This window comes from Ixodes scapularis, unplaced genomic scaffold (genome assembly GCF_016920785.2).
Source record: "Ixodes scapularis isolate PalLabHiFi unplaced genomic scaffold, ASM1692078v2 PGA_scaffold17__5_contigs__length_683569, whole genome shotgun sequence".
NCBI lineage: Eukaryota > Metazoa > Arthropoda > Arachnida > Ixodida > Ixodidae > Ixodes > Ixodes scapularis.
Genome location: NW_024609843.1, coordinates 321,920 through 346,117, shown reverse-complemented (window position 1 = coordinate 346,117; position 24,198 = coordinate 321,920). Strand labels below are relative to the sequence as shown.

At 48.8% G+C, this 24,198-nt stretch overlaps 1 protein-coding gene across 1 annotated transcript in view; it reads right to left on the bottom strand.

Annotated features, from left to right (window-relative positions):
- Positions 1-2,313: 2,313 nt before the first annotated feature.
- Positions 2,314-24,198, bottom strand: part of LOC115324709 — a 53,867-nt gene continuing 31,982 nt past the window's right edge. Inside the window, exons 8-10 of the mRNA XM_040209003.1 lie at positions 4,023-4,132; positions 2,566-2,631; positions 2,314-2,463 (exon numbers count right to left, since the gene is read on the bottom strand). Of these exons, the coding sequence (XP_040064937.1) occupies positions 2,314-2,463; positions 2,566-2,631; positions 4,023-4,132 (326 nt within the window). The remainder of the gene's footprint in view (positions 2,464-2,565; positions 2,632-4,022; positions 4,133-24,198) is intronic.

Genomic DNA, 24,198 nt, shown 5'->3' with positions numbered 1-24,198 from the left:
AGTGCCTTCTACACGCGAAGTCCCGTACAAACGAAACCACTTACTATGTGGATACAAACAAATACCAACATACAGACAACAAAACCTCTCAAGGTGATTGGCTCACCACTGTCGGTTGCAATGGTAATCGCCATTTTAGAGTCTTTCAAAGCTTCGAAAGGGTCCTTAAAACCAGTCGCACAAAGATCGCTATGGAGCATCATCGTACTGAGAGCGTTCCTTGGCCAATATGAGTGTCTTTGGCCACTGTGCATGCAAGAAACTTATCACCCCTGCTTATTTCCCCAGATCTCTTACAATTATGTTGCTCTTCTTGCGTGTTTTAAGGCAGTAAAATTATTTACCGACGCCGCTTGTGATGTCGTACATTTTCGTACCGCCATTACACGCAATGTCCGAGAGTGAGAGAGTCGGGGACGGTGACGTTCTTGCGGTGGCGCTGTGCTGAACACTATATGTCCCTTTTTGAGCCTCTTTGCATAGCACTCACAGTACGAAAAGATGACCCTTTTTCTCAATATTTTTATTCTCTCCTATTCCCCATTTTCATCATATTCCCTAATCCACTAGGTAGTGACTCGCCCCATCAACGGAGGTTCACAATCTGCTGGTGTTCACCTTTCCCGTCACCCCAGAAATAAACAAACAAAACAAACAACAACCTAGAAAGACTGGCTAGTCTCCCGTTCGGACGTCATTTCCACGCAGCGAGGTGACCGCGTCGTGGATGAAATTGCAGGGAGCGCTGCGCGCAATGGGCGTGCTGTTGTGGCTGCTTTCCGCACTCACTACCTTCTTCAGTTTCAACAACCTTAATGAGAAAAGCATTGCTCACTTCTCTGCCTTCTTAGGAAGGACAGATTTACCTTTGTTTAGCTGTTAGGTGCTTGCAGTGGCAATAATGACAAGCATACTCAAGTTCTTCATCCTCTTCCGTTGTCGTCTTTACACCAAAGCAATGAACAACCAGAGGGCAGCAAGGCGAGAGCGGCTAACCTTTCCAAAGGGGAGAAGTTGTAAATAATTTATCTGTGAAGAGCTCATTTGCTCGTGTCGGTCATATTTTCTAAAGTTTTTATTTTTGTGGCTTGGTAACTGCCAAATTCCAGCACGCCGATAGAGTGCCCACGCCGATTACTCGCAGCGCCGCCACGCGCTTTCATTCCGGAGCAGTCATCGAGAGGGCCAGTGGACGAAAGACTAGCCAGTCTTTCTAGGGACCATAGTTTGACCTAGTTATTGTAACATTTTGCGACAAGATAACAAATAGGCGCGCTGGCGTAATCTATGAGGTGATCGTGCAGCTGCGTTTTACTTAAGCAAAAGGTTTTCGGTTATTCGCGAGATTAAATGACCATTCCTCATGAATTGGTCATTTACAGCACTGTAAAACGTTTTTCGAGCTAAGAAAAAAATTATGCGCAAAAAACGAGAAGATATAAAAAGAGCTGCAAGCGTTCCATGGCTACCATACATGGATGGCGCCAGTATGTCCCCTCGTAGTCAAAAATTTTATGAACTTACAAGGCACATGGCGAAAGGAAGTCTCAAGCGTGTGAATGACTCAGCCTTTAGCTCAGCCCCAAAGGGCGTCTGGTATCGTCGCCGAAGATGAGAAGTTTAAAACGGAATCTTGGGCGTGTTGGTAAGGCATGATTATTGAAAACATACAGCGAAAAAGACGGGACGCAAAAAAAGAGACAAACAACCGCTGAACTTACAACTGAAGTTTTAGTCGTCAAGACGCAGCCTATATACACGATCAAACGAAGGAAACACACAAAGCCAATAGCACCTCACTGAAACCCGCACAATCATCGTGCATGCTGTCGTCGCGAATGAAAATCGCATTCTTCAGCCGACAAAAGAGCTGACGGGACGCTGACACACTCTTCTCCCAAGCGCGCTATAGATTATAGAGCCAGAGGCTATAGAGCGCTTGGGGGAAGAGTGTGTCAGCGCCCGTCAGTTCTTTTGTCAGCTACAGAATTAGTTTTTATTTCACCACGAGAGCATGTGCAATCACTGTGGGGGTTTCAGTGGGGTTATTGGCTTTGTGTGTTTCCTTTGTTCGATCCTGTACATAGGTTGTGCCTTGACGATTAAAACTTGAGTTGTAGGTTCAGCGGTTGTTTGTCTCCTTTCTTCCGTCCTGTCTTTTTCGCTGTATATACGTTTTAAATGGGAAGTTTAGCCAGCGCAGTACACGACGTACGGCTAGCTGATACTGATTGACGACCGCACGCCGGTGCGACGCTCATCCAGATAGAATCGGGCTTCTGAGTACGAGCTTATCAAATGACAGATTCACACTCACTTGGTGAGAAAGAGGACTACGTCAGCATCGGCGTGAGGTGTTCCACCCTTCAACAGACCCCCCGTCGACATTAGAAGGCTGGCTCTCGTTACAGGAACCGTTGGTGGATGCTCTTGCTGTATAAGGTTCTCAATAAAATAAGGTGCCTGTAAAGACATAGGGCGCATGCAAAAAAAAAAAGACGTCAAATTTTTGTGAGGAAAAAAGGGCGCCAGTGATTGTAATGAATGACCGATGAAATTTCTCACGCTATATACGCCAGTCAGCCTCATGTTAATTCCTGGGTACTCCAGTGCCTTAAGTCGAAGGGCAACCTGTAAACAAATAAAACATGCCTCGGTCATTTTGATGAGCCCGGGAAGAATAATGCGTGGTGCATGTATTCTGCGTGCATTATGATTTGCTATGCTTGGCTGCGGTGAGCTCTGGGCGTTTTCAGATGCGCTGTGCACGAGACAAACTCTCGCGTTCTCCGTGTTCTTCCGTATGATACAAACAAGTTCAAATTTCTTCAGTAGTGTAGTGTGTCACGAACATGTCTTAATAACCAGAAGCTTTAATGATTGCGTGTGGGGCCTTGAATTTAGTGTTCTTAAACTGCCCCGAATGGAAGAATAGTAGGTAGACATCAAGGCAGCTTGCTTTGAGGTCTGCCACCCATGCTTCAACTAGAGCCAATCAGAGCTAGTTCTGACGTCACCACAACCCCTGCAAAGAGAAGCAGACGAACTTGCGCTTCGGATACTCCGTTTCACATCAAGTCCTACCGCAGCCGATCGTACGATTCAATGGAGCTAATCAAAAAGTGACAAAAGTGCCATCGTCACGGCACTCATCACCGTTGAGCGTTTGGCATCACCGACCAAACCAATCGCGCACGATGAACGCGCCATACGCGTGATTGCTTTGGTTGCTGATCTCGAACGCACAAAGACGGCGATTGCAGTGACGCTGCAGTTTCCGCCTAGCTTGATTGGCTCCATCTGATACTATAGCGTCGGTGGCGGTCAGACTTTGTGTGAAACGGACTGCGGAATCGATATCAGGATGCTCAAGCGATGGCGTTTTTTTCTGTCATGGACTAGCCTTCACACTTCTCTGAGTGGACCAAAATGCCTTTCCCACGATTTCAGACAAAGCTTTAAATGACTGGCAACAATAATTTTTATCACCAGGGTAGCTCAATGTGTTTCTGGTCTAAAGCGCAACTAATTTCGCGACTCCTCGCGAAGCCCACTCCTACGGAGGCGTTTTGGTATCTGAAATATATCTTTAAAACTCTGAAGATCCGCCGTTTCAACACTCTAAAAAAAGCCTGTGCGTCTGCTTTCCCGCACAACACTCGGGGAGCCAATCAACGCAACTTACGGAGGGAGCTCAGCGAATGACAATGCCGAAACATATGATTAGACTAAAAAACGCAGTGTGAGTTGTGACATTCAGCAATGTATACGTCACGTTTTGCATTGCTTAATGTCACAACTCAGAGTGTGTTTTTTGGTCTAAACATATGTTTCGCCATTGCCATTCGCTGAGCTGCCTCTGTAAGTTGCGGTGATTGGCTCTCTGAGGGTTGTGCGTAAAAGTAGACGCACAAACTTTTTTTAGAGCGTAGGCTGGGATCGTACAAGCGTCTAACCAAAATCAAGTATAAGTTAGTTATTTTTGAAAGGCGGAAAATAAAACCAATCAACAAAACACTCACAGATTGGCCGTACAGGATCAGGTACGTCAGTGGGTCCTCCCTGACTGGGCTGGCAAATATCGTGTTCAGGAGGTCAGCTCCGGCCACAATAATAGCCTGCATAGTCACATCTGAAGAAAAAAAAAATTAACGTGTGAGCAGTCCTTTGTTTTCTGTTAACCACACGACGGGCAGGTTCGTCGACTTCTTGCGCAACTCGCGCGTCTGTTTTCCAGTCGAATTCACCCACGTGCTTTTGTTTCTTCATCTCCTCAACCATCCTTAACCAATTACAGCTCACTTGGCTGCTATGTTGTTTCTTTGATTGGCGGGCCCCTCCTACGAAGTGAGAAGCGTGAGCGCAATTAGCCAAGTAATACGTTGGATTGTTCATGGATAGACATAATGAAAAACAGCGTAGAATAGACGGAAGAATACTTGTCCCTCTCCCGTGTGTTTCTCCTTGACCCGTCTATTTGGCGTTGTGTTGATTGTTATTAAGTCCTTAATCCTCAGCTAAAAAGCGAAATTAGAAATCACGCGGTTGTGACGTGCTTGAGGTGCATGTATTCCCGAAGTTCATTGCAGATGTGCGAGGTGTCAAGTGCAGTCTGAGCCACGTCCTCTCTGACAAACGTGGCTGTCGCTCCGCATGGTTGACCGAGGCCCAACCTTTTCTTCTTGTATATGATAGTGGGGAGTTGATATGTTTTATAACCGGTGATCTCGGGTTGGATCATGTCCACTTCTTGCAAGATGATGAATCCAAGCTTCCACCCTGTTTTTTTAGCATACTATAGAACTTGTCATTCTCAAGTCATGATAAGTGACGTCACGGTACTCATTGGCCACGAACGCCAACTCAAATATTCGTGGACTGATTTATTGTTGACGGGCGCATACGTCCGAGTTACGCAGGGCTCGCGTCGAGTGTGTGAGCTGGTTTCGGCTGACGTGCTTCTTTACCGCGGATGCATCACAGTGAAAAGACGAAGAGCTTTTGAAAAAAATAAGGTACGAAATAGTAAAATAGATTTGCAAAGTTTCGTACCGAGACGCAGGCTTTAGGTTTTCCACGCTCGTGCACTAGTTCTATTTTGGCGCACTAAACAATATGCGATTATTGAAATCCCAATTTATCCGATCCGAAAATTAATTTAATGGTCCCTTTAAGCTGAAACAAAGTATACGCGGTGAGAAGCTCGCAAGGGGCGCTTCTGCTTTCCTCACTACAGAGCCGTTTACACTTACACAATTTGGCCAATGGGCGAAGCTTGTTGCCCGCTAGAACCAGCGAATTTCGCGATAACACAAAATCACGTTACTTCTTTGTCCTTTTAATTCCTGAGAAATCGCATAGAGTTAATATGAGCCAGAGCCACAACATGGCGGACGGAAGTAGTCACCCCCGGTTGTCAGACTGGATCTGGATCTGGATCTGTTCGTTATTCCCTTCCTAACAGGCGGAAACTGCAGTATGTGTCCTAGCCATTTATTGTCCTTAGGAATGACAAACTGGCGGTCCCCCGCAGGATTTTCTTCTCCGATTCCCCAGTCGCTGCTTTGTTGGCGCGATCACGTTCGCTCCTTCCCCCCTGCTGCCGCGCCAGCCGCGCCCCCTGCATCACTCGCTCCCATGTCTCCCTCTTGCGGTTGGCCAACGAAACCAAGAGCCCGTTCCAGTGTCACTTCACTTGGTTGAAGCGGCCGTAGCATTGGGTTGGGTTGTGTGTATGTTTATACAGCCTAGAACTTGGTCTGCCTCACAGGGGCGAGAGTCTCCCAGCTGTAGATGAGCAATTTAGCCAGTGCAGTACAAACGCTAGCCTGGGGTCTTTAACGTGCACCACGCAGTAGTGATACACGACCGCACGCCGGTACGATGCTCATCCAGATCGAAACGGGCAGGGGTGGGGCTCGAACCCAGGATCCCTGGGTTCTGCAGCGCGAGCTTTCACTCCACGTGCTCCGAGCTGGTGTGTGCTAGCCCACTCGGCCACCGCTCCCCCCAATGGCCGTCCGTAGCATCCTGCACCTCAGCACCAGGTGTTCCATAGTCTCCTCCTCTTCTCCACAGATGGCGCACATCATGCTCGCCTCGACTCTTCCACATTTTTTGTTTGAAAATGTCTTTAATAATAATAAAATAAAAGAAACATCAGGGCCAGGTCAGCTGGGCTTAAGCCGTCGGTGCTGTCCTGGGGTGGGGGATGGGGATTAAATGAAGTGAGTCAGGTGAGCCTCCTTAATGAACCGAAGGAGGGAGTCGGATAGTTCCTTTCGGTGCTTTGGTGAGCCGGATGGTCTGGTCCATTCCGCCAAGCTCTTGGGTCTTTGATCCGCGGGAATGGTCAGTAAAATTTCTTCTTTTTTCTCAAAAATGTTTATGCAGTCCCAGAAAACGTGATTTTCTGAGGCCACGACCTTGCATTGACGGCAAAGACTTTCGTCCATGTCGTCTGCGGGTTCTGAGTTCTCTTCGTTGTACCTTTTCAGTCGTTGCTTGTTCCAAGTGTACATTGCAGTACGTTTAGGTACCATGGCGGTTCCCGTGCGTAGTCGCCTGAGGCAGACCCTGTCCCATCGGGAGTAGGGTCCATCCGGTAAAGGGTACGAGTCCTGTTTTCTGAGTGCATGGAGCCTCTCTCGGCGCTCTCTCCGCTCATCGTCCTTGACGGCTGTAGGGTCCTGTCTTTCTGAGGAGCACGTGAGGCCACCATAGCCGGGATCAGAGGAGGGAGAAGAGAGCATGATCCGTGCTGCGGCATGTGCTGCCTCGTTCCCAGGAATGTTTTGGTGGCCTGGGATCCACCTCACACTAAGCTTTGTTTGTCGGTTCATGACGCTTGCTTTGATGGCCTTTGCAGTCTTCTTGGAAGTGGATGGGTTCCTGCATTCTTCGTATGCGGCCTTAGAGTCCGTGTAGACGAGGCATTCTTCTTGAGGGTCCGAGTGTTCAACTGCCATAAGAATAGCCTTGAGTTCGGCATCTCGAGAAGCAGTGGACTCGTTTAGATTTAAGAGGGCCAATTCCCCCTTGCTGCTAACTGTCGCCAAAGCTACGACGTCTTTGGAAACGGCAGCATCCGTGTAATCAACAATCTTTCCCGATTCTATCTCGGCTTTCGCGTGTTTCAGATGGCTCCTTGCCATAGTACATCTTCTATTTTCTTGTTCTTTGCCCATATTTTGAGGGACGGGCTTTGTCTCTGTAATGAAGGTGTCTTGCCATGGCGGGGATGCAGTCTCGTACAGGTAGGTGGCGTATTGATATTCTAGCTTGTTGAGAATCTGTCTTCCTGCCGGTGTCTTCTGTAGTCTCAATACTTGGCTTAGTTTGTCCTCGGCCGCAATCTCGCTCAGCCTGTTGATATCGGCGATTTCAATCAAATCTTCAAGTTTGGTACACTTAGGGAGACCAGTGATGAGCCTTCTGGCGTTGTTGTTCAAACGCTCTAGTCCGTCCTTCTGAGCCCTAGAGAGGCGAAGGTAGTTCCACCCGTACATCGTTTTTGAGACGAGCAGGGCACGTACAAGCCTTCGGAGGGTGTGTTCTTGTGCCCCCCATGATTTGCTTGTGACCTTGCTGATTGTTCCAATGGTGCTCTTCCATGTCCTTCTAATGTTATCGTACCATTTGGTCGCTCGGCCGTCTTCTTGGATAATCACGCCAAGAATTTTGACTTCCGGGACCCTTTGAATGGTTGATCCGTTTACTTCCAACCGCAATGAGCTGAATCTTTCTCTGTCCGTTTTGTTGGCTGCTATTACAAACTGTGTCTTTTCGGCAGATATTTCCATATTAATGTTCTCAAGAAAGCAGGCTATTGCGTTCAAACCGCCGTTTAGGTAGTGTTGCTGCAGTAAGATGGTTGGGGCGACGGACCACAATGTAATGTCATCTGCGTAGATAGTATAATTTAAGCATTCATGCTTCTCGAGTTCGAATGCAAGGTCCGCCATCACCATGTTGAAAAGCGTGGGAGATATCACTGCGCCTTGTGGTACGCCTCTGTTAAGGACAGTCGTCTTCCCTTCTGTTCTGCCGACTTGCACAAAAAATGTTCGCTCAGTTAGGAATGACCTGATGAACTGTAGGCATTTTCCCCTGACGCCTCTGTTGATGGCTCCTCGAATCACTGCCCAGTGAGGTACCGAGTCGAAGGCCTTTTTTACATCAATTGCCACGACTGTCTTTGGTCTACTAGAAGGTTGTTTAGACAGCACGTCTTTGTGAATGAGGGCTATGCTGTCCGTGGTGCTAAGGCCAGGTCTGAATCCGGTCTGAAATGGAGAGTAGGCGGGAGATTCGTTCTTGCCCTTGTCCTCCAGCATCCAGGTGATCCTAGCTAGCACCATCCTCTCCATAATCTTGCACATATTGGAGGTGAGGGATATTGGTCTTAAGTTTTGCAGAGAATCGAGCGGTTTTCCCGGCTTCGGGATGGGAATCACTGTTGAGTGTTTCCACTCTCTCGGGATTTCTCCGCTTTCCCAGACCTTGTTGAAGACTTCGAGCAGTTGTTCTTTTCCCTTCTCCGGAAGATTGCGCAAGGCGGCCACGGTGATCCGATCTGAGCCCGGCGTAGTGTTCCTTGCCTTCGCTAGTGCTTGGACTAGCTCACCCATGTTAAAGGGAGCGTCCATGGGTGTCGCTTCAGAATACTCTGGTTTGTCCTCTAGTGGCCGTTTGTTGTTGTCAGGGGGGAAGAACTGGGAGCCAGCGGTGTCCGCCAGTTCTTGCTCCGATATCCCCAGCCTGAGGGCGATGCTCTCCCCTGTCTTCTTTGCTTTTTTCTTATTGTTGAGACCCCTAAAAGTTCTCCACATTCTTTTTGATCCGGTCTTCTCGTTAAAACTGTGGCAGTGTCTCTGCCAGTTTTGTCTTTTTAGCTGAATCGTGTACCTTTTCGCTTTTGCAGAGGCTGCAGTGAACTTAGCTCTCAGGACTTTGTTCTTCTTGTTCTTTCGATATCGTTGTTGCGCTTGTAGCCTGCTGGCCCATAGGTTAAGGAGGTGAATGTCCGGATCCGGGGCCTCTTCCTTGACGTTGTAACTTTTCGTTGAAGCTCTGAGTGCTGCGCAGATCCTGCTTTCGATGCTCTGTCCTTGGTCTTCTCTTTCGAAGGCCATCCTGAAGCAGTCCCACTGGATAAATTTTGTTTCTCTTGTCACTGGCCTTTCAGCAGCGAGGGTGATCTTTATTGGAAAGTGGTCGCTTCCCATCGCATCTGGCAGGGTCTGCCATTGAATCCTCGTATTGTATGAGCAAAAAGTTAAGTCCGGTGAAGTTTCCCGTCCGTTGTTTCCGAACCTGGTCGTTGATTTCTTTTTGTTTAGTAGGCGGAGTTGGGCTCTTTTAAAATGTTCTTTTAGGCTGTCTCCCCTCTGACTGTTCTTACGGTAGCCCCAGGTTTTTTCCCATGCGTTGAAGTCGCCCGCAACAATAAGCTGCTCCTTTTTTCTCTTTTCACGAGCCAGATCGGTGATCCAGCTCATGTCATCTGCGTCTTTCTTACGAGGTCTTACATAAGCTTTTGTTACAATGTATGACATCTTCTTGATTCGAATTCTCACCGCAATGACTTCCCGAAGTTCATTGCAGATGTGCGAGGTGTCAAGTGCAGTCTGAGCCACGTCCTCTCTGACAAACGTGGCTGTCGCTCCGCATGGTTGACCGAGGCCCAACCTTTTCTTCTTGTATATGATAGTGGGGAGTTGATATGTTTTATAACCGGTGATCTTGGGTTGGATCATGTCCACTTCTTGCAAGATGATGACTATCGGCGTGTTCTGTTGCATACGCTCGAGTTTCAGTTTTAGTTCTGACATCTTGTTTCGCATGCCCCTGCAGTTCCATTGTAAAATCCATGGGGGATTTTCAGTCATCTTCTGAGTGCCTTGTCCCTGTTCAGTGTCCTCCATTATGGGCGCGGACTAGAGTGTTGACCGTTGCACAGAGTTTTTCTATTATGGCTTCCAGTTTGTCCAGGCGCGCATCTTGCGCTTGGAACCGTGCTTCCATTGCCGTATGAAGACCTACAGCGATCGGCTGCTCCAAGATAAACCCTCCTTGGTGGTTACCCCCTGCCATGTCGGCCCAAGAGCGAGTCTCTCCTGTTGTTTGTTGGCCATTCTTCTCTTGCTTCTGGGGAAGCTCCGGCCAGGCTTCAATGTCCTCTGTAGTCGGGGGCGGCTTTTTTGTCTTCGGTGGGGCGTTCTTGTCTGAAGAGGGTGGGATAGTTCGCTTGGGACAGTTCCTAACTGTAGCTGGATGTTTGCCTCCGCAGTTCCTGCATTTAGGTGGCTGGGTGCACTCGTTGCTTTCGTCGTGCTCGTGTCCGCATTTGCCACAATAGCTGTTTTCGCTGGGGCAAATGTCTGCACGGTGTCCAAATCGGTGGCAGTTGAAGCATATAAGTGGTTTAGGCCTGTATCCGTGCACCTTGTATGTAAAATTGCAGAAGCGCACGTAGCGCGGCCTTGTCGTTCCCTCAAACGTTAGCAAGACTGTGGATCTCTTCGGGCCAAAGATATGGGCTTGGACAATGTTGTGTGTTCGGCAGGACACTTCCTCCAAAAGTGTTTCGTCTGTTTCTTCTGGGATGTTCTTGAAGTATACAATGCCCTTGCATTGGTTGGGATTCTGTGCTCTTACTGCTTGGAATTCCATAGCTCCGTCAGAGGTGTAAATTTTCTTGAATTAGGTGAGCTCGTCTGCGGTGGTTGTGTCTTTCGTAAGTGCAGCTATCGTGTTCGCTTTTTGGTTGTACTTGAGCGTAAAATTTTCCAGATGTTTAACTCCCGCTTCTGCAGCGGCGGATTTGATTTGCCTAGGAGTGAATTCCATAACGTTCCTTTTGCAAGTTGGGCGGAAAACTACCGCCTGCATCTTTGGTTGGCCTCCAGCTGCGAGTGGCGCTGATTCTCTTCCTGCTGAGCGCTTGTCCACTTCCTGGGATTCTTCTACCGACATTTCATTGACGGCGGCAAAAGTCGTTGACTTGCCTTTTTTTCCATTCAAACTTTTGTTAGTTGAGGTTTCTTGTACTGACACATTGGTGGCGGTCTTTGGTTGTTTAGCCTTCGGCTTTTTGTATGTTACCACTTTGAAATCTTCCAAATCATCCGCGGTCTGATGGTCCTCTACCATCTCAATTTCCTCTGAAGAGGTGGCTTTCGGTTCGTCTACTGCTTCTCTCGTCGCGCTTGCTCCACGAGGTTGCTTTCTCTTGCGGTTCTGTTCTACTGTGAAAGCTTCGAAGGATTCCCAATCCGTTTCACGGAATTTTTTCATCATACACTGCAGTTCTTCTTTGTTTCGAATAAAGTACTCGAAATCTTCTTTCATTGCGATGAAGTTTGAGATGGCGTCTTTGTTCTCGAGGCAAAGTTTTAAGTAAGTGTCGCTTACTCTGTGTACAATGATGTTGCTGCCCTGGGTGTTGATTTGCTCCAGGTTTACAGTTTGAGCAGGAATGCCATTCGCCGAAGTCGAAGACGTCCCTCGCTTTTCTTGCAATTGCAGTACTTGCGTTGCTGGCACGGCGCCAATAGATCTCTCGTCGCTAGCAGCGGGTCCGTTATGTGGCGGTCCTAGTGGCATGGCTGGGTCGCCGTCCGGTGTCTTGACCTTGTATTCTGCTGCCTGGGTCATGCATGTGTTCTCTTTAACTGGCGCAGCCATCGTCTGCGTAGCTGGGGTTCTCTGCTGTCCCCGGTCCGGAGTTGTGGAAGGTCGGCGCCGCGAGCGTGCGAGCCGCACAACCTCGGTGTTCTCTACGTCGCTTAGCGTGGGCAAAGCGAAGGATTCGTAGAGAAGAAAATGAATCTGGGCAGGGCGAATGGAAGAGCGCTTCACAGACACGTCCGCTCGCCATCAGCTCCTCGTCGTCTTTTCCACTCTTCCACATTTCACCCGCCATCACTTCGTTCTCAATGTTCTCAACTAGGGGTGTCACGAACTTTTATCGAACCGGATTTTTAGGTCGAACTTTCGAAACTTTTCATCCGATTCGACCGGTTCGACTTTGCGGACAGCGTGGCCAGACCTTGATACAAGCATGTCTAGGTTTGGTAAATTTATTTTTAACCAAAGGGTTATATTATTTTATGAACAGTTGCAATTAAAAGAAGCCCATTCTAATCACTCAAGAAGTTAATAAGCTATTTTTTGTACTGTATTAACTGAAATAACCAATCAGCGGTGCCCTTAATTCATCCCTTAGCCATCACCATCCATTCTGAAGCCAACTGGACAGCCTGTCGCGCATGCGCACACGAGTCGAACCTTAAAACAAGGTTCGTCGAAATTTCCACAAAAAGTTTGAAAAAGTCGAACCTGGTCGAACTCGAACCGCGGCCGGTTCGCGACACCCCTATTCTCAACGCAGCAACGTCAGACAACGCTGCTGTGGTCGCCAGGCTGTCAAAATCTCTTTAAGAAGGCCAAACTCTCTCAGTATGAACGGCTCTGCCTCACTATTGGTAATGCACGTGCTACACAAGCGGTTATGTTTTAATTTTTATAGTGCCTATCAGCTTGGCAGTGTGCGTGCTTGAACCAGCAGAGGAAGTAGAAGTATCCTCACTCTGGGTTGTAAAACAATTCCTCCAGAAGGCGAAAATTCTAATCGCAAATAGGGCCTTCCACGTAGAAGCACTTTCTCTCCAACCCGATGACTACGATCTGCGAGACGCCGACCTTTCCACAGCTGTTTACCTCTATAGGTCTCCTCCCCGTTTTCTGTTATGACCCCGAGTTAAAAAAAAAGTTGAAAAGGTGAAATCGAAAATGTCGTATTATATTCCTCAGAAATAATTAAATGTCGCTTGCTCTTTGGCAGCCTTGCCTCCCAAAAACAGTTTAAGGTCGTCGACTAACGAAAGAGCGCTACGACAGATAGACATCATTTTCAAAAGCCAAAGCTAGTAACTTAGTGGCAGTCTTATAGGCTCCAATAGTTCTTCTTTAATGGCGATGATTAGCTCCTGATTGATTCAGTGGAGCCCTCTTAGGCTTCCATTTGCGACTTCACGATTAAGATTTGCCTCGCCGTGACGTAGCAAGTTGTAATTGTGGCTACTTATAAGCTGCGAACTACAGTCTCGATAATGTGTGTAAAAGGCACGATGAAAACTTGGGGTCATTGCACCTTAACCCAACACCATCAAAGTTGACAGTCTGACGCTCTTATTTCCGTCGATTAAAGCAAAATAAATCCATATAAAGGCGTTATTGGCGACGAGGTCAGATCTGTATATACTGGAAGAGTTCGACATCCTTTTGAAGATACCAACAGTCTTGCAACCACGACCAGAGATCTGGCAACCAAATGTTTCCCCCGTCAAGCCTGCCTGGAAACGCCAGCGCCACAAGTGAGCGCTCGGGAGCATTATTGAAACTGTGAGGGGTGCCGCGCCCTTTAGCCAAGCCAAGGCTAGCCCAGTCGAGCTTTTGCATGCTCGGTGGCGCACGCTACCGCTCAAACTGCAGCACCATTCTTAATCTATTCATGCATCCAGCTGAGCTGGTGCTCTTTGAAGTTGGCTGGAACAAGCTGCGTTGAAAAAGACGACGAGGAGCTGATGGCGAGCGGACGTGTCTGTGAAGCGCTCTTCCATTCGCCCTGCCCAGATTCATTTTCTTCTCTACGAATCCTCCGCTTTGCCCACGCTAAGCGACGTAGAGAACACCGAGGTTGTGCGGCTCGCACGCTCGCGGCGCCGACCTTCCACAACTCCGGACCGGGGACAGCAGAGAACCCCAGCTACGCAGACGATGGCTACGCCAGTTAAAGAGAACACATGCATGACCCAGGCAGCAGAATACAAGGTCACGACACCGGACGGCGACCCAGCCAGACCGCCACATAACGGACCCGCTGCTAGCGACGAGAGATCTATTGGCGCCGTGCCAGCAACGCAAGTACTGCAATTGCAAGAAAAGCGAGGGACGTCTTCGACTTCGGCGAATGGCATTCCTGCTCAAACTGTAAACCTGGAGCAAATCAACACCCAGGGCAGCAACGTCATTGTACACAGAGTAAGCGACACTTACTTAAAAATTTGCCTCGAGAACAAAGACGCCATCTCAAACTTCATCGCAATGAAAGAAGATTTCGAGTACTTTATTCGAAACAAAGAAGAACTGCAGTGTATGATGAAAAAATTCCGTGAAACGGATTGGGAATCCTTCGAAGCTTTCACAGTAGAACAGAACCGCAAGAGAAAGCAACCTCGTGGAGCAAGCGCGACAAGAGAAGCAGTAGACGAACCGAAAGCCACCTCTTCAGAGGAAATTGAGATGGTAGAGGACCATCAGACCGCGGATGATTTGGCAGATTTCAAAGTGGTAACATACAAAAAGCCGAAGGCTAAACAACCAAAGACCGCCACCAATGTGTCAGTACAAGAAACCTCAACTAACAAAAGTTCGAATGGAAAAAAAGGCAAGTCAACGACTTTTGCCGCCGTCAATAAAATGTCGGTAGAAGAATCCCAGGAAGTGGACAAGCGCTCAGCAGGAAGAGAATCAGCGCCACTCGCAGCTGGAGGCAAACCAAAGATGCAGGCGGTAGTTTTCCGCCCAACTTGCAAAAGGAACGTTATGGAATTCACTCCTAGGCAAATCAAATCCGCCGCTGCAGAAGCGGGAGTTAAACATCTGGAAAATTTTACGCTCAAGTACAACCAAAAAGCGAACACGATAGCTGCACTTACGAAAGACACAACCACCGCAGACGAGCTCACCCAATTCAAGAAAATTTACACCTCTGACGGAGCTATGGAATTCCAAGCAGTAAGAGCACAGAATCCCAACCAATGCAAGGGCATTGTATACTTCAAGAACATCCCAGAAGAAACAGACGAAACACTTTTGGAGGAAGTGTCCTGCCGAACACACAACATTGTCCAAGCCCATATCTTTGGCCCGAAGAGATCCACAGTCTTGCTTACGTTTGAGGGAACGACAAGGCCGCGCTACGTGCGCTTCTGCAATTTTACATACAAGGTGCACGAATACAGGCCTAAACCACTTATATGCTTCAACTGCCACCGATTTGGACACCGTGCAGACATTTGCCCCAGCGAAAACAGCTATTGTGGCAAATGCGGACACGAGCACGACGAAAGCAACGAGTGCACCCAGCCACCTAAATGCAGGAACTGCGGAGGCAAACATCCAGCTACAGATAGGAACTGTCCCAAGCGAACTATCCCACCCTCTTCAGACAAGAACGCCCCACCGAAGACAAAAAAGCCGCCCCCGACTACAGAGGACATTGAAGCCTGGCCGGAGCTTCCCCAGAAGCAAGAGAAGAATGGCCAACAAACAACAGGAGAGACTCGCTCTTGGGCCGACATGGCAGGGGGTAACCACCAAGGAGGGTTCATCTTGGAGCAGCCGATCGCTGTAGGTCTTCATACGGCAATGGAAGCACGATTCCAAGCGCAAGATGCGCGCCTGGACAAACTGGAAGCCATAATAGAAAAACTCTGTGCAACGGTCAACACTCTAGTCCGCGCCCATAATGGAGGACACTGAACAGGGACAAGGCACTCAGAAGATGACTGAAAATCCCCCATGGATTTTACAATGGAACTGCAGGGGCATGCGAAACAAGATGGCAGAACTAAAACTGAAACTCGAGCGTATGCAACAGAACACGCCGATAGTCATCATCTTGCAAGAAGTGGACATGATCCAACCCAAGATCACCGGTTATAAAACATATCAACTCCCCACTATCATATACAAGAAGAAAAGGTTGGGCCTCGGTCAACCATGCGGAGCGACAGCCACGTTTGTCAGAGAGGACGTGGCTCAGACTGCACTTGACACCTCGCACATCTGCAATGAACTTCGGGAAGTCATTGCGGTGAGAATTCGAATCAAGAAGATGTCATACATTGTAACAAACGCTTATGTAAGACCTCGTAAGAAAGACGCAGATGACATGAGCTGGATCACCGATCTGGCTCGTGAAAAGAGAAAAAAGGAGCAGCTTATTGTTGCAGGCGACTTCAACGCATGGGCAAAAACCTGGGGCTACCGTAAGAACAGTCAGAGGGGAGACAGCCTAAAAGAACATTTTAAAAGAGCCCAACTCCGCCTACTAAACAAAAAGAAATCAACGACCAGGTTCGGAAACAACGGACGGGAAACTTCACCGGACTTAACTTTTTGCTCATACAATACGAGGATTCAATGGCAGACCCTGCCAGATGCGATGGGAAGCGACCACTTTCCAATAAAGATCACCCTCGCTGCTGAAAGGCCAGTGACAAGAGAAACAAAATTTATCCAGTGGGACTGCTTCAGGATGGCCTTCGAAAGAGAAGACCAAGGACAGAGCATCGAAAGCAGGATCTGCGCAGCACTCAGAGCTTCAACGAAAAGTTACAACGTCAAGGAAGAGGCCCCGGATCCGGACATTCACCTCCTTAACCTATGGGCCAGCAGGCTACAAGCGCAACAACGATATCGAAAGAACAAGAAGAACAAAGTCCTGAGAGCTAAGTTCAATGCAGCCTCTGCAAAAGCGAAAAGATACACGATTCAGCTAAAAAGACAAAACTGGCAGAGACACTGCCACAGTTTTAACGAGAAGACCGGATCAAAAAGAATGTGGAGAACTTTTAGGGGTCTCAACAATAAGAAAAAAGCAAAGAAGACAGGGGAGAGCATCGCCCTCAGGCTGGGGATATCGGAGCAAGAACTGGCGGACACCGCTGGCTCCCAGTTCTTCCCCCCTGACAACAACAAACGGCCACTAGAGGACAAACCAGAGTATTCTGAAGCGACACCCATGGACGCTCCCTTTAACATGGGTGAGCTAGTCCAAGCACTAGCGAAGGCAAGGAACACTACGCCGGGCCCAGATCGGATCACCGTGGCCGCCTTGCGCAATCTTCCGGAGAAGGGCAAAGAACAACTGCTCGAAGTCTTCAACAAGGTCTGGGAAAGCGGAGAAATCCCGAGAGAGTGGAAACACTCAACAGTGATTCCCATCCCGAAGCCGGGAAAACCGCTCGATTCTCTGCAAAACTTAAGACCTATATCCCTCACCTCCAATATGTGCAAGATTATGGAGAGGATGGTGCTAGCTAGGATCACCTGGATGCTGGAGGACAAGGGCAAGAACGAATCTCCCGCCTACTCTCCATTTCAGACCGGATTCAGACCTGGCCTTAGCACCACGGACAGCATAGCCCTCATTCACAAAGACGTGCTGTCTAAACAACCTTCTAGCAGACCAAAGACAGTCGTGGCAATTGATGTAAAAAAGGCCTTCGACTCGGTACCTCACTGGGCAGTGATTCGAGGAGCCATCAACAGAGGCCTCAGGGGAAAATGCCTACAGTTCATCAGGTCATTCCTAACTGAGCGAACATTTTCTGTGCAAGTCGGCAGAACAGAAGGGAAGACGACTGTCCTTAACAGAGGCGTACCACAAGGCGCAGTGATATCACCCACGCTTTTCAACATGGTGATGGCGGACCTTGCATTCGAACTCGACAAGCATGAATGCTTAAATTATACTATCTACGCAGATGACATTACATTGTGGTCCGTCGCCCCAACCATCTTACTGCAGCAACACTACCTAAACGGCGGTTTCAACGCAATAGCCTGCTTTCTTGAGAACATTAATATGGAAATATCTGCCGAAAAGACACAGTTTGTAATAGTAGCCAACAAAACGGGCAGAGAAAGATTCAGCTCATTGCGGTTGGAAGTAAACGGTTCGACCATTCAAAGGGTCCCGGAAGTCAAAATTCTTGGCGTGATTATCCAAGAAGACGGCCGAGCGACCAAATGGTACGATAACATTAGAAGGACATGGAAGAGCACCATTGGAACAATCAGCAAGGTCACAAGCAAATCATGGGGGGCACAAGAACACACCCTCCGAAGGCTTGTACGTGCCCTGCTCGTCTCAAAAACGATGTACGGGTGGAACTACCTTCGCCTATCTAGGGCTCAGAAGGACGGACTAGAGCGTTTGAACAACAACGCCAGAAGGCTCATCACTGGTCTCCCTAAGTGTACCAAACTTGAAGATTTGATTGAAATCGCCGATATCAACAGGCTGAGCGAGATTGCGGCCGAGGACAAACTAAGCCAAGTATTGAGACTACAGAAGACACCGGCAGGAAGACAGATTCTCAACAAGCTAGGATATCAATACGCCACCTACCTGTACGAGACTGCATCCCCGCCATGGCAAGACACCTTCATTACAGAGACAAAGCCCGTCCCTCAAAATATGGGCAAAGAACAAGAAAATAGAAGATGTACTATGGCAAGGAGCCATCTCAAACACGCGAAAGCCGAGATAGAATCGGGAAAGATTGTTTATTACACGGATGCTGCCGTTTCCAAAGACGTCGTAGCTTTGGCGACAGTTAGCAGCAAGGGGGAATTGGCCCTCTTAAATCTAAACGAGTCCACTGCTTCTCGAGATGCCGAACTCAAGGCTATTCTTATGGCAGTTGAACACTCGGACCCTCAAGAAGAAAGCCTCGTCTACACGGACTCTAAGGCCGCATACGAAGAATGCAGGAACCCATCCACTTCCAACAAGACTGCAAAGGCCATCAAAGCAAGCGTCATGAACCGACAAACAAAGCTTAGTGTGAGGTGGATCCCAGGCCACCAAAACATTCCTGGGAACGAGGCAGCACATGCCGCAGCACGGGTCATGCTCTCTTTTCCCTCCTCTGATCCCGGCTATGGTGGCCTCACGTGCTCCTCAGAAAGACAGGACCCTACAGCCGTCAAGGACGATGAGCGGAGAGAGCGCCGAGAGAGGCTCCATGCACTCAGAAAACAGGACTCGTACCCTTTACCGGATGGACCCTACTCCCGATGGGACAGGGTCTGCCTCAGGCGACTACGCACGGGAACCGCCATGGTACCTAAACGTACTGCAATGTACACTTGGAACAAGCAACGACTGAAAAGGTACAACGAAGAGAACTCAGAACCCGCAGACGACATGGACGAAAGTCTTTGCCGACAATGCAAGGTCGTGGCCTCAGAAAATCACGTTTTCTGGGACTGCATAAACATTTTTGAGAAAAAAGAAGAAATTTTACTGACCATTCCCGCGGATCAAAGACCCAAGAGCTTGGCGGAATGGACCAGACCATCCGGCTCACCAAAGCACCGAAAGGAACTATTCGACTCCCTCCTTCGGTTCATTAAGGAGGCTCACCTGACTCACTTCATTTAATCCCCATCCCCCACCCCAGGACAGCACCGACGGCTTAAGCCCAGCTGACCTGGCCCTGATGTTTCTTTTATTTTATTATTATTAAAGACATTTTCAAACAAACAAGCTGCGTTAACTTTTTTTCTTTTTTTGTGATGGAAAACAAAACGTATTTACTGTGCTTCGTCTCACCTTAGCTTGGACTATAGACCCTTTCCGAAATTCAATTTGGCCACCTCGATAGATATCATCACCTAAGTGTGTATCATCTCTACAGGCCTTTTGATAGCCGGTGAAGGAAGCATTTCAAGGCAGAAACCAACGTTACTGAAAAAAAGACGACGAGGATCTGATGGCGAGCGGACGTGTCTGTGAAGCGCTCTTCCATTCGTCCTGCCCGCATTAATTTTTGTCTCTACGAATACTTCGCTTTGCCCACGCTAAGCGATGTAGAGAACACCGAGGTTGTGTGGCTTGCACGCTCGCGGGGCCGGCCTTCTACAACTCTGGGCCGGGGACAGCAGAGAACCCCAGCTACGCAGACGATGGCTACGCCAATTAAGGACAACATATGCACGACCCAGGCAGCAGAATACAAGGTCACGGCACCGGACCGCAACCCAGCCATGCCACTAGGACCGCCACGCAACGGACCCGCTGCTAGCGACGAGAGATCTATTGGCGCTGTGCCAGCAACGCAAGTACTGCAGTCGCAAGAAAACGAGGGATGCTTTCAACTTCAGCGAATGACATTCCTGCTCAAACTGTAAACCTAGAGAAAATCAACGCCCAGGGCAGCAAAGTCATAGTACACACAGTAAGCGACACTTACTTAAAAATTTGCCTCGAGAACAAAGACGCCACCTCAAACTTTATTACAATGAAAGAAGATTGCGATTACTCTATTCGAAACAAAGAAGAACTTCAGTGTATGATGAAAACATTCCGTGAAACAGATTGGGAATCCTTCGAAGCTTTCACAGTAGAACAGAACCGCAAGAGAAAGCAACCTCGTGGAGTAAGCGCGATGAGAGAAGCAGAAAACGAGCCCATAGCCCCCTCTTCAGAGGAAATCGAGATGGTAGAGGACCACCAGACCGCGGATGATTTGGCAGATTTCAAAGTGGTAACATACAAAAAATTGAAAGCTAAACAACCCAAGACCGCCACAAATGTAGCAGTACAAGAAACCTCAACTAACAAAAGTTCGAATGAAAACAAAGGCAAGTCAACCACTTCTGCCGCCGTCAATAAAATGTCGGTACAAGAATCCCAAGAAGTGGACAAGAATTCAACAGAAAGAGAATCAGCGCTACCCACAGCTGGTGGCAAACCAAAGATGCAGGCAGTAGTTTTCCGCCCAACTTGCAAAAGGAACGTTATGGAATTCACTCCTAGGCAAATCAAGTCCGCCGCTGCAGAAGCGGGAGTTAAACATCTGGAAAATTTTACGCTCAAGTACAACCGAAAAGCGAACACGATAGCTGCACACAACCACCGCAGACGAGCTCACCCAATTCAAGGAAATTTGCACCTCTGACGGAGCAATGGAATTCCAGGCAGTGAGAGCACAGAATCCCAACCAATGCAATGCCATTGTATACTTCAAGAACATCCCAGAAGAAACAGACGAAACACTTTTTGAGGAAGTGTCCTGCCGAACACACAACATTATCCAGGCCCATATCTTTGGCCCGAAGAGATCCACGGTCTTGCTTACGTTTGAGGGAACGACAAGGCCGCGCTACGTGCGCTTCTGCAATTTTACATACAAGGTGCACGAATACAGGCCTAAACCACTTGTATGTTTCAATTGCCACGGATTTGGACACCGTGCAGACATTTCCCCAGCGAAAACAGCTATTGCGGCAAATGTGGCCATGAGCACGACGAAAGCAACGAGCGCACCCAACCCCCAAAATGCAGGAATTGCGGAGGCAAACATCCAGCTACAGATAGGAACTGTCCCAAGCGAACCATCCCACCGAGGACAAAAAGCCACTCCCGACTAAAGAGGACATAGAAGCCTGGCCGGAGCTTCCCAAGAAGCAAGAGAAGAATGGCCACCAAACAACAAGAGAGACTCGCTCTTGGGCCGACATGGCAGGGGCTAACCACCAAGGAGGCTTCATCTTGGAGCAGCCGATTGCTGTAGGTCTTCATACGGCAATGTAAGCGCGATTCCAAGCTCAAGATGCGCGCCTGGACAAACTCGAAGCCATAATAGAAAAACTCTGTGAAACTGCCAACACTCTAGTCCGCGCCCATAATGGAGGACACTGAACAGGGACAAGACACGCAGAAGACGGCTGAAAACTCCCCATGGATTTTACAATGGAACAGCAGGGGAATGCGAAACAAAATGGCAGAACTAAAACTGAAACTCGAACGCATGCAACAGAACACGCCGATGGTCATCATCTTACAAGAAGTGGACATGATTCAACCCAAGATCACCGGTTATAAGACATATCAACTCCCCACTATAATATACAAGAAGAAAAAGTTGGACCTCGGTCAACCATGTGGAGCGACAGCCACGTTCGTCAGAGAGGACGTGGCTCAGACTGCGCTTGACACAAGGCACGTCTGCAATGAACTTCGGTAGTCATTGCGGTGAGAATTCGAATCAAGAAGATGTCATACATTGTAACAAACGCTTATGTAAGGCCTCGTAAGAAAGACGCCGACGACATGAGCTGGATTACCGATCTGGCCCGTGAAAAGAGGAAAAAGGAGCATCTCATTGTTGCGGGCGACTTTAACGCATGGGCAAAAACCTGGGGCTACCGTAAGAACAGTCAGAGGGGAGACAGCCTAAAAGAACACGTTAAAAGAGCCCAACTCCGCCTACTGAACAAAAAGAAATCCACGACCAGGTTCGGAAACAACGGACGGGAAACTTCACCGGACTTAACTTTTTGTTCATACAATACGAGGATCCAATGGCAGACCCTGTCAGATGCGATGGGAAGCGACCACTTTCCAATAAAGATCACCCTCGCTGCTGAAAGGCCAGTGACGAGAGAGACGAAATTTATCCAGTGGGACGGCTTCAGGATGACTTTCGAAAGAGAAGACCACGAACAGAGGATCAAAAGCAGGATCTCCGCAGCCCTCAGAGCTTCAACAAAAATTTACAACGTCATGGAAGAAGACCGGATCAAAAAGAATGTGGAGAACTTTTAAGGGTCTCAACAATAAGAAAAAAGCAAAGAAGACAGGGGAGAGCATCGCCCTCAGGCTGGGGATATCGGAGCAAGAACTGGCGGACACCGCTGGCTCCCAGTTCTTCCCCCGACAACAACAAACGGCCACTGGAGGAGAAACCAGAGTATTCTGAAGCGACACCCATGGACGCTCCCTTTAACATGGGGGAGCTAGTCCAGGCACTGGCGAAGGAAAGGAACACGACGCCGGGCCCAGATCGGATCACCGTGGCCGCCTTGCGCAATCTTCCGGAGAAGGGCAAAGAACAACTGCTCGAAGTCTTCAACAAGGTCTGGGAAAGCGGAGAAATTCCGGGAGAGTGGAAACACTCAACAGTGATTCCCATCCCGAAGCCGGGAAAACCGCTCGATTCTCTGCAAAACTTAAGACCAATATCCCTCACTTCAAATATGTGCAAGATTATGGAGAGGATGCTGCTAGCTAGGATCACCTGGATGTTGGAGGACAAGGGCAAGAACAAGGAAGACACCGGCGGGGATGCCTACTCTCCATTTCAGACCGGATTCAGACCCAGCCTTAGCACCACGGACAGCATAGCCCTCATTCACAAAGACGTGCTGTCCAAACAAGCTTCTAACAGACCGAAGACAGTGGTGGCAATTGATGTAAAAAAGGCCTTCGACTCGGTAGCTCACTGGGCAGTGATTCGGGGAGCCATCAATAGAGGCCTCAGGGGAAAATGCCTACAGTTCATCAGGTCATTCTTAACTGAGCGAACTTTTTCTGTGCAAGTCGGCAGAACAGAGGGGAAGACGACTGTCCTTACCAGAGGCGTGCCACAAGGCGCGGTGATATCCCCCACGCTTTTCAACATGGTGATGGCGGACCTTGCATTCGAACTGGACAAGCATGAATGCTTAAATTATACCATCCACGCCGATAATATTGCCGCGCGCAAGGCTGAGAAAGCAACGCTAGGTCACGGTCCTCCAGAAAGTTCCCGTTTATTCATGTACCGCACGTAACTTCCATCATTTATCCCTGCTTTTGTTTTCTAGAAAGTGCGTGTTCATTCTCGCCCCGATGACGCGACGCTCGAACCGCTTTCGCCGAATCTTCGAGATAGCGGCGCACTCTAGATAAGAGGCCGCCCGCGACCTTGTCGAGTCAGTCTCGCCCTAGCGCTCGATTCTGCTGACACGCCGACTTCGACGCCCGCGACGCTCTGCTTTCTTCTGTCTCCTTCTTTATTTTTGGCACAAGTTCGCCACATTAAACGTTTATTTATTCCTGTTTATTTCTTGTTTATTAGTCACCACCCGTGACATTTTGGTGGAGGTGCGGGGTACCGCATGTTCGTGCAGCGCAGCCCCCCAAGTTCCCGCACTGCAAGTCCGAACCCAAGCTCCCGAGGACCCAACGAAGACCAGATCGAGACTCGATCAAGTCGCCGAACCCAAGGGCTACACCCGGAATACGGACCTTTACCACCCAGGACCAGGCAGCCGACGATGGCCAACCAGTCGCAGACCCCCGCCGCTCCTGCCGTCGTCTACTTACCCGTCGCTCCTCGGACACCGGCTCCATTCCACGGCGAGCAGTACGAAGACGTCGAAGACTGGATTGACCAGTATGAACGCGTTGCCCGCCACAATTGCTGGACAGACGAGCAGCGCCTACACAATGTCTATTTTTCGCTTGAGGGGACTGCCAAGCACTGGTACGAGAATCATGAGTCCTCCCTGACGTCGTGGGACATTTTCAAGAACGATCTCAAGGCTACCTTCATCAACCACCACCGCCGA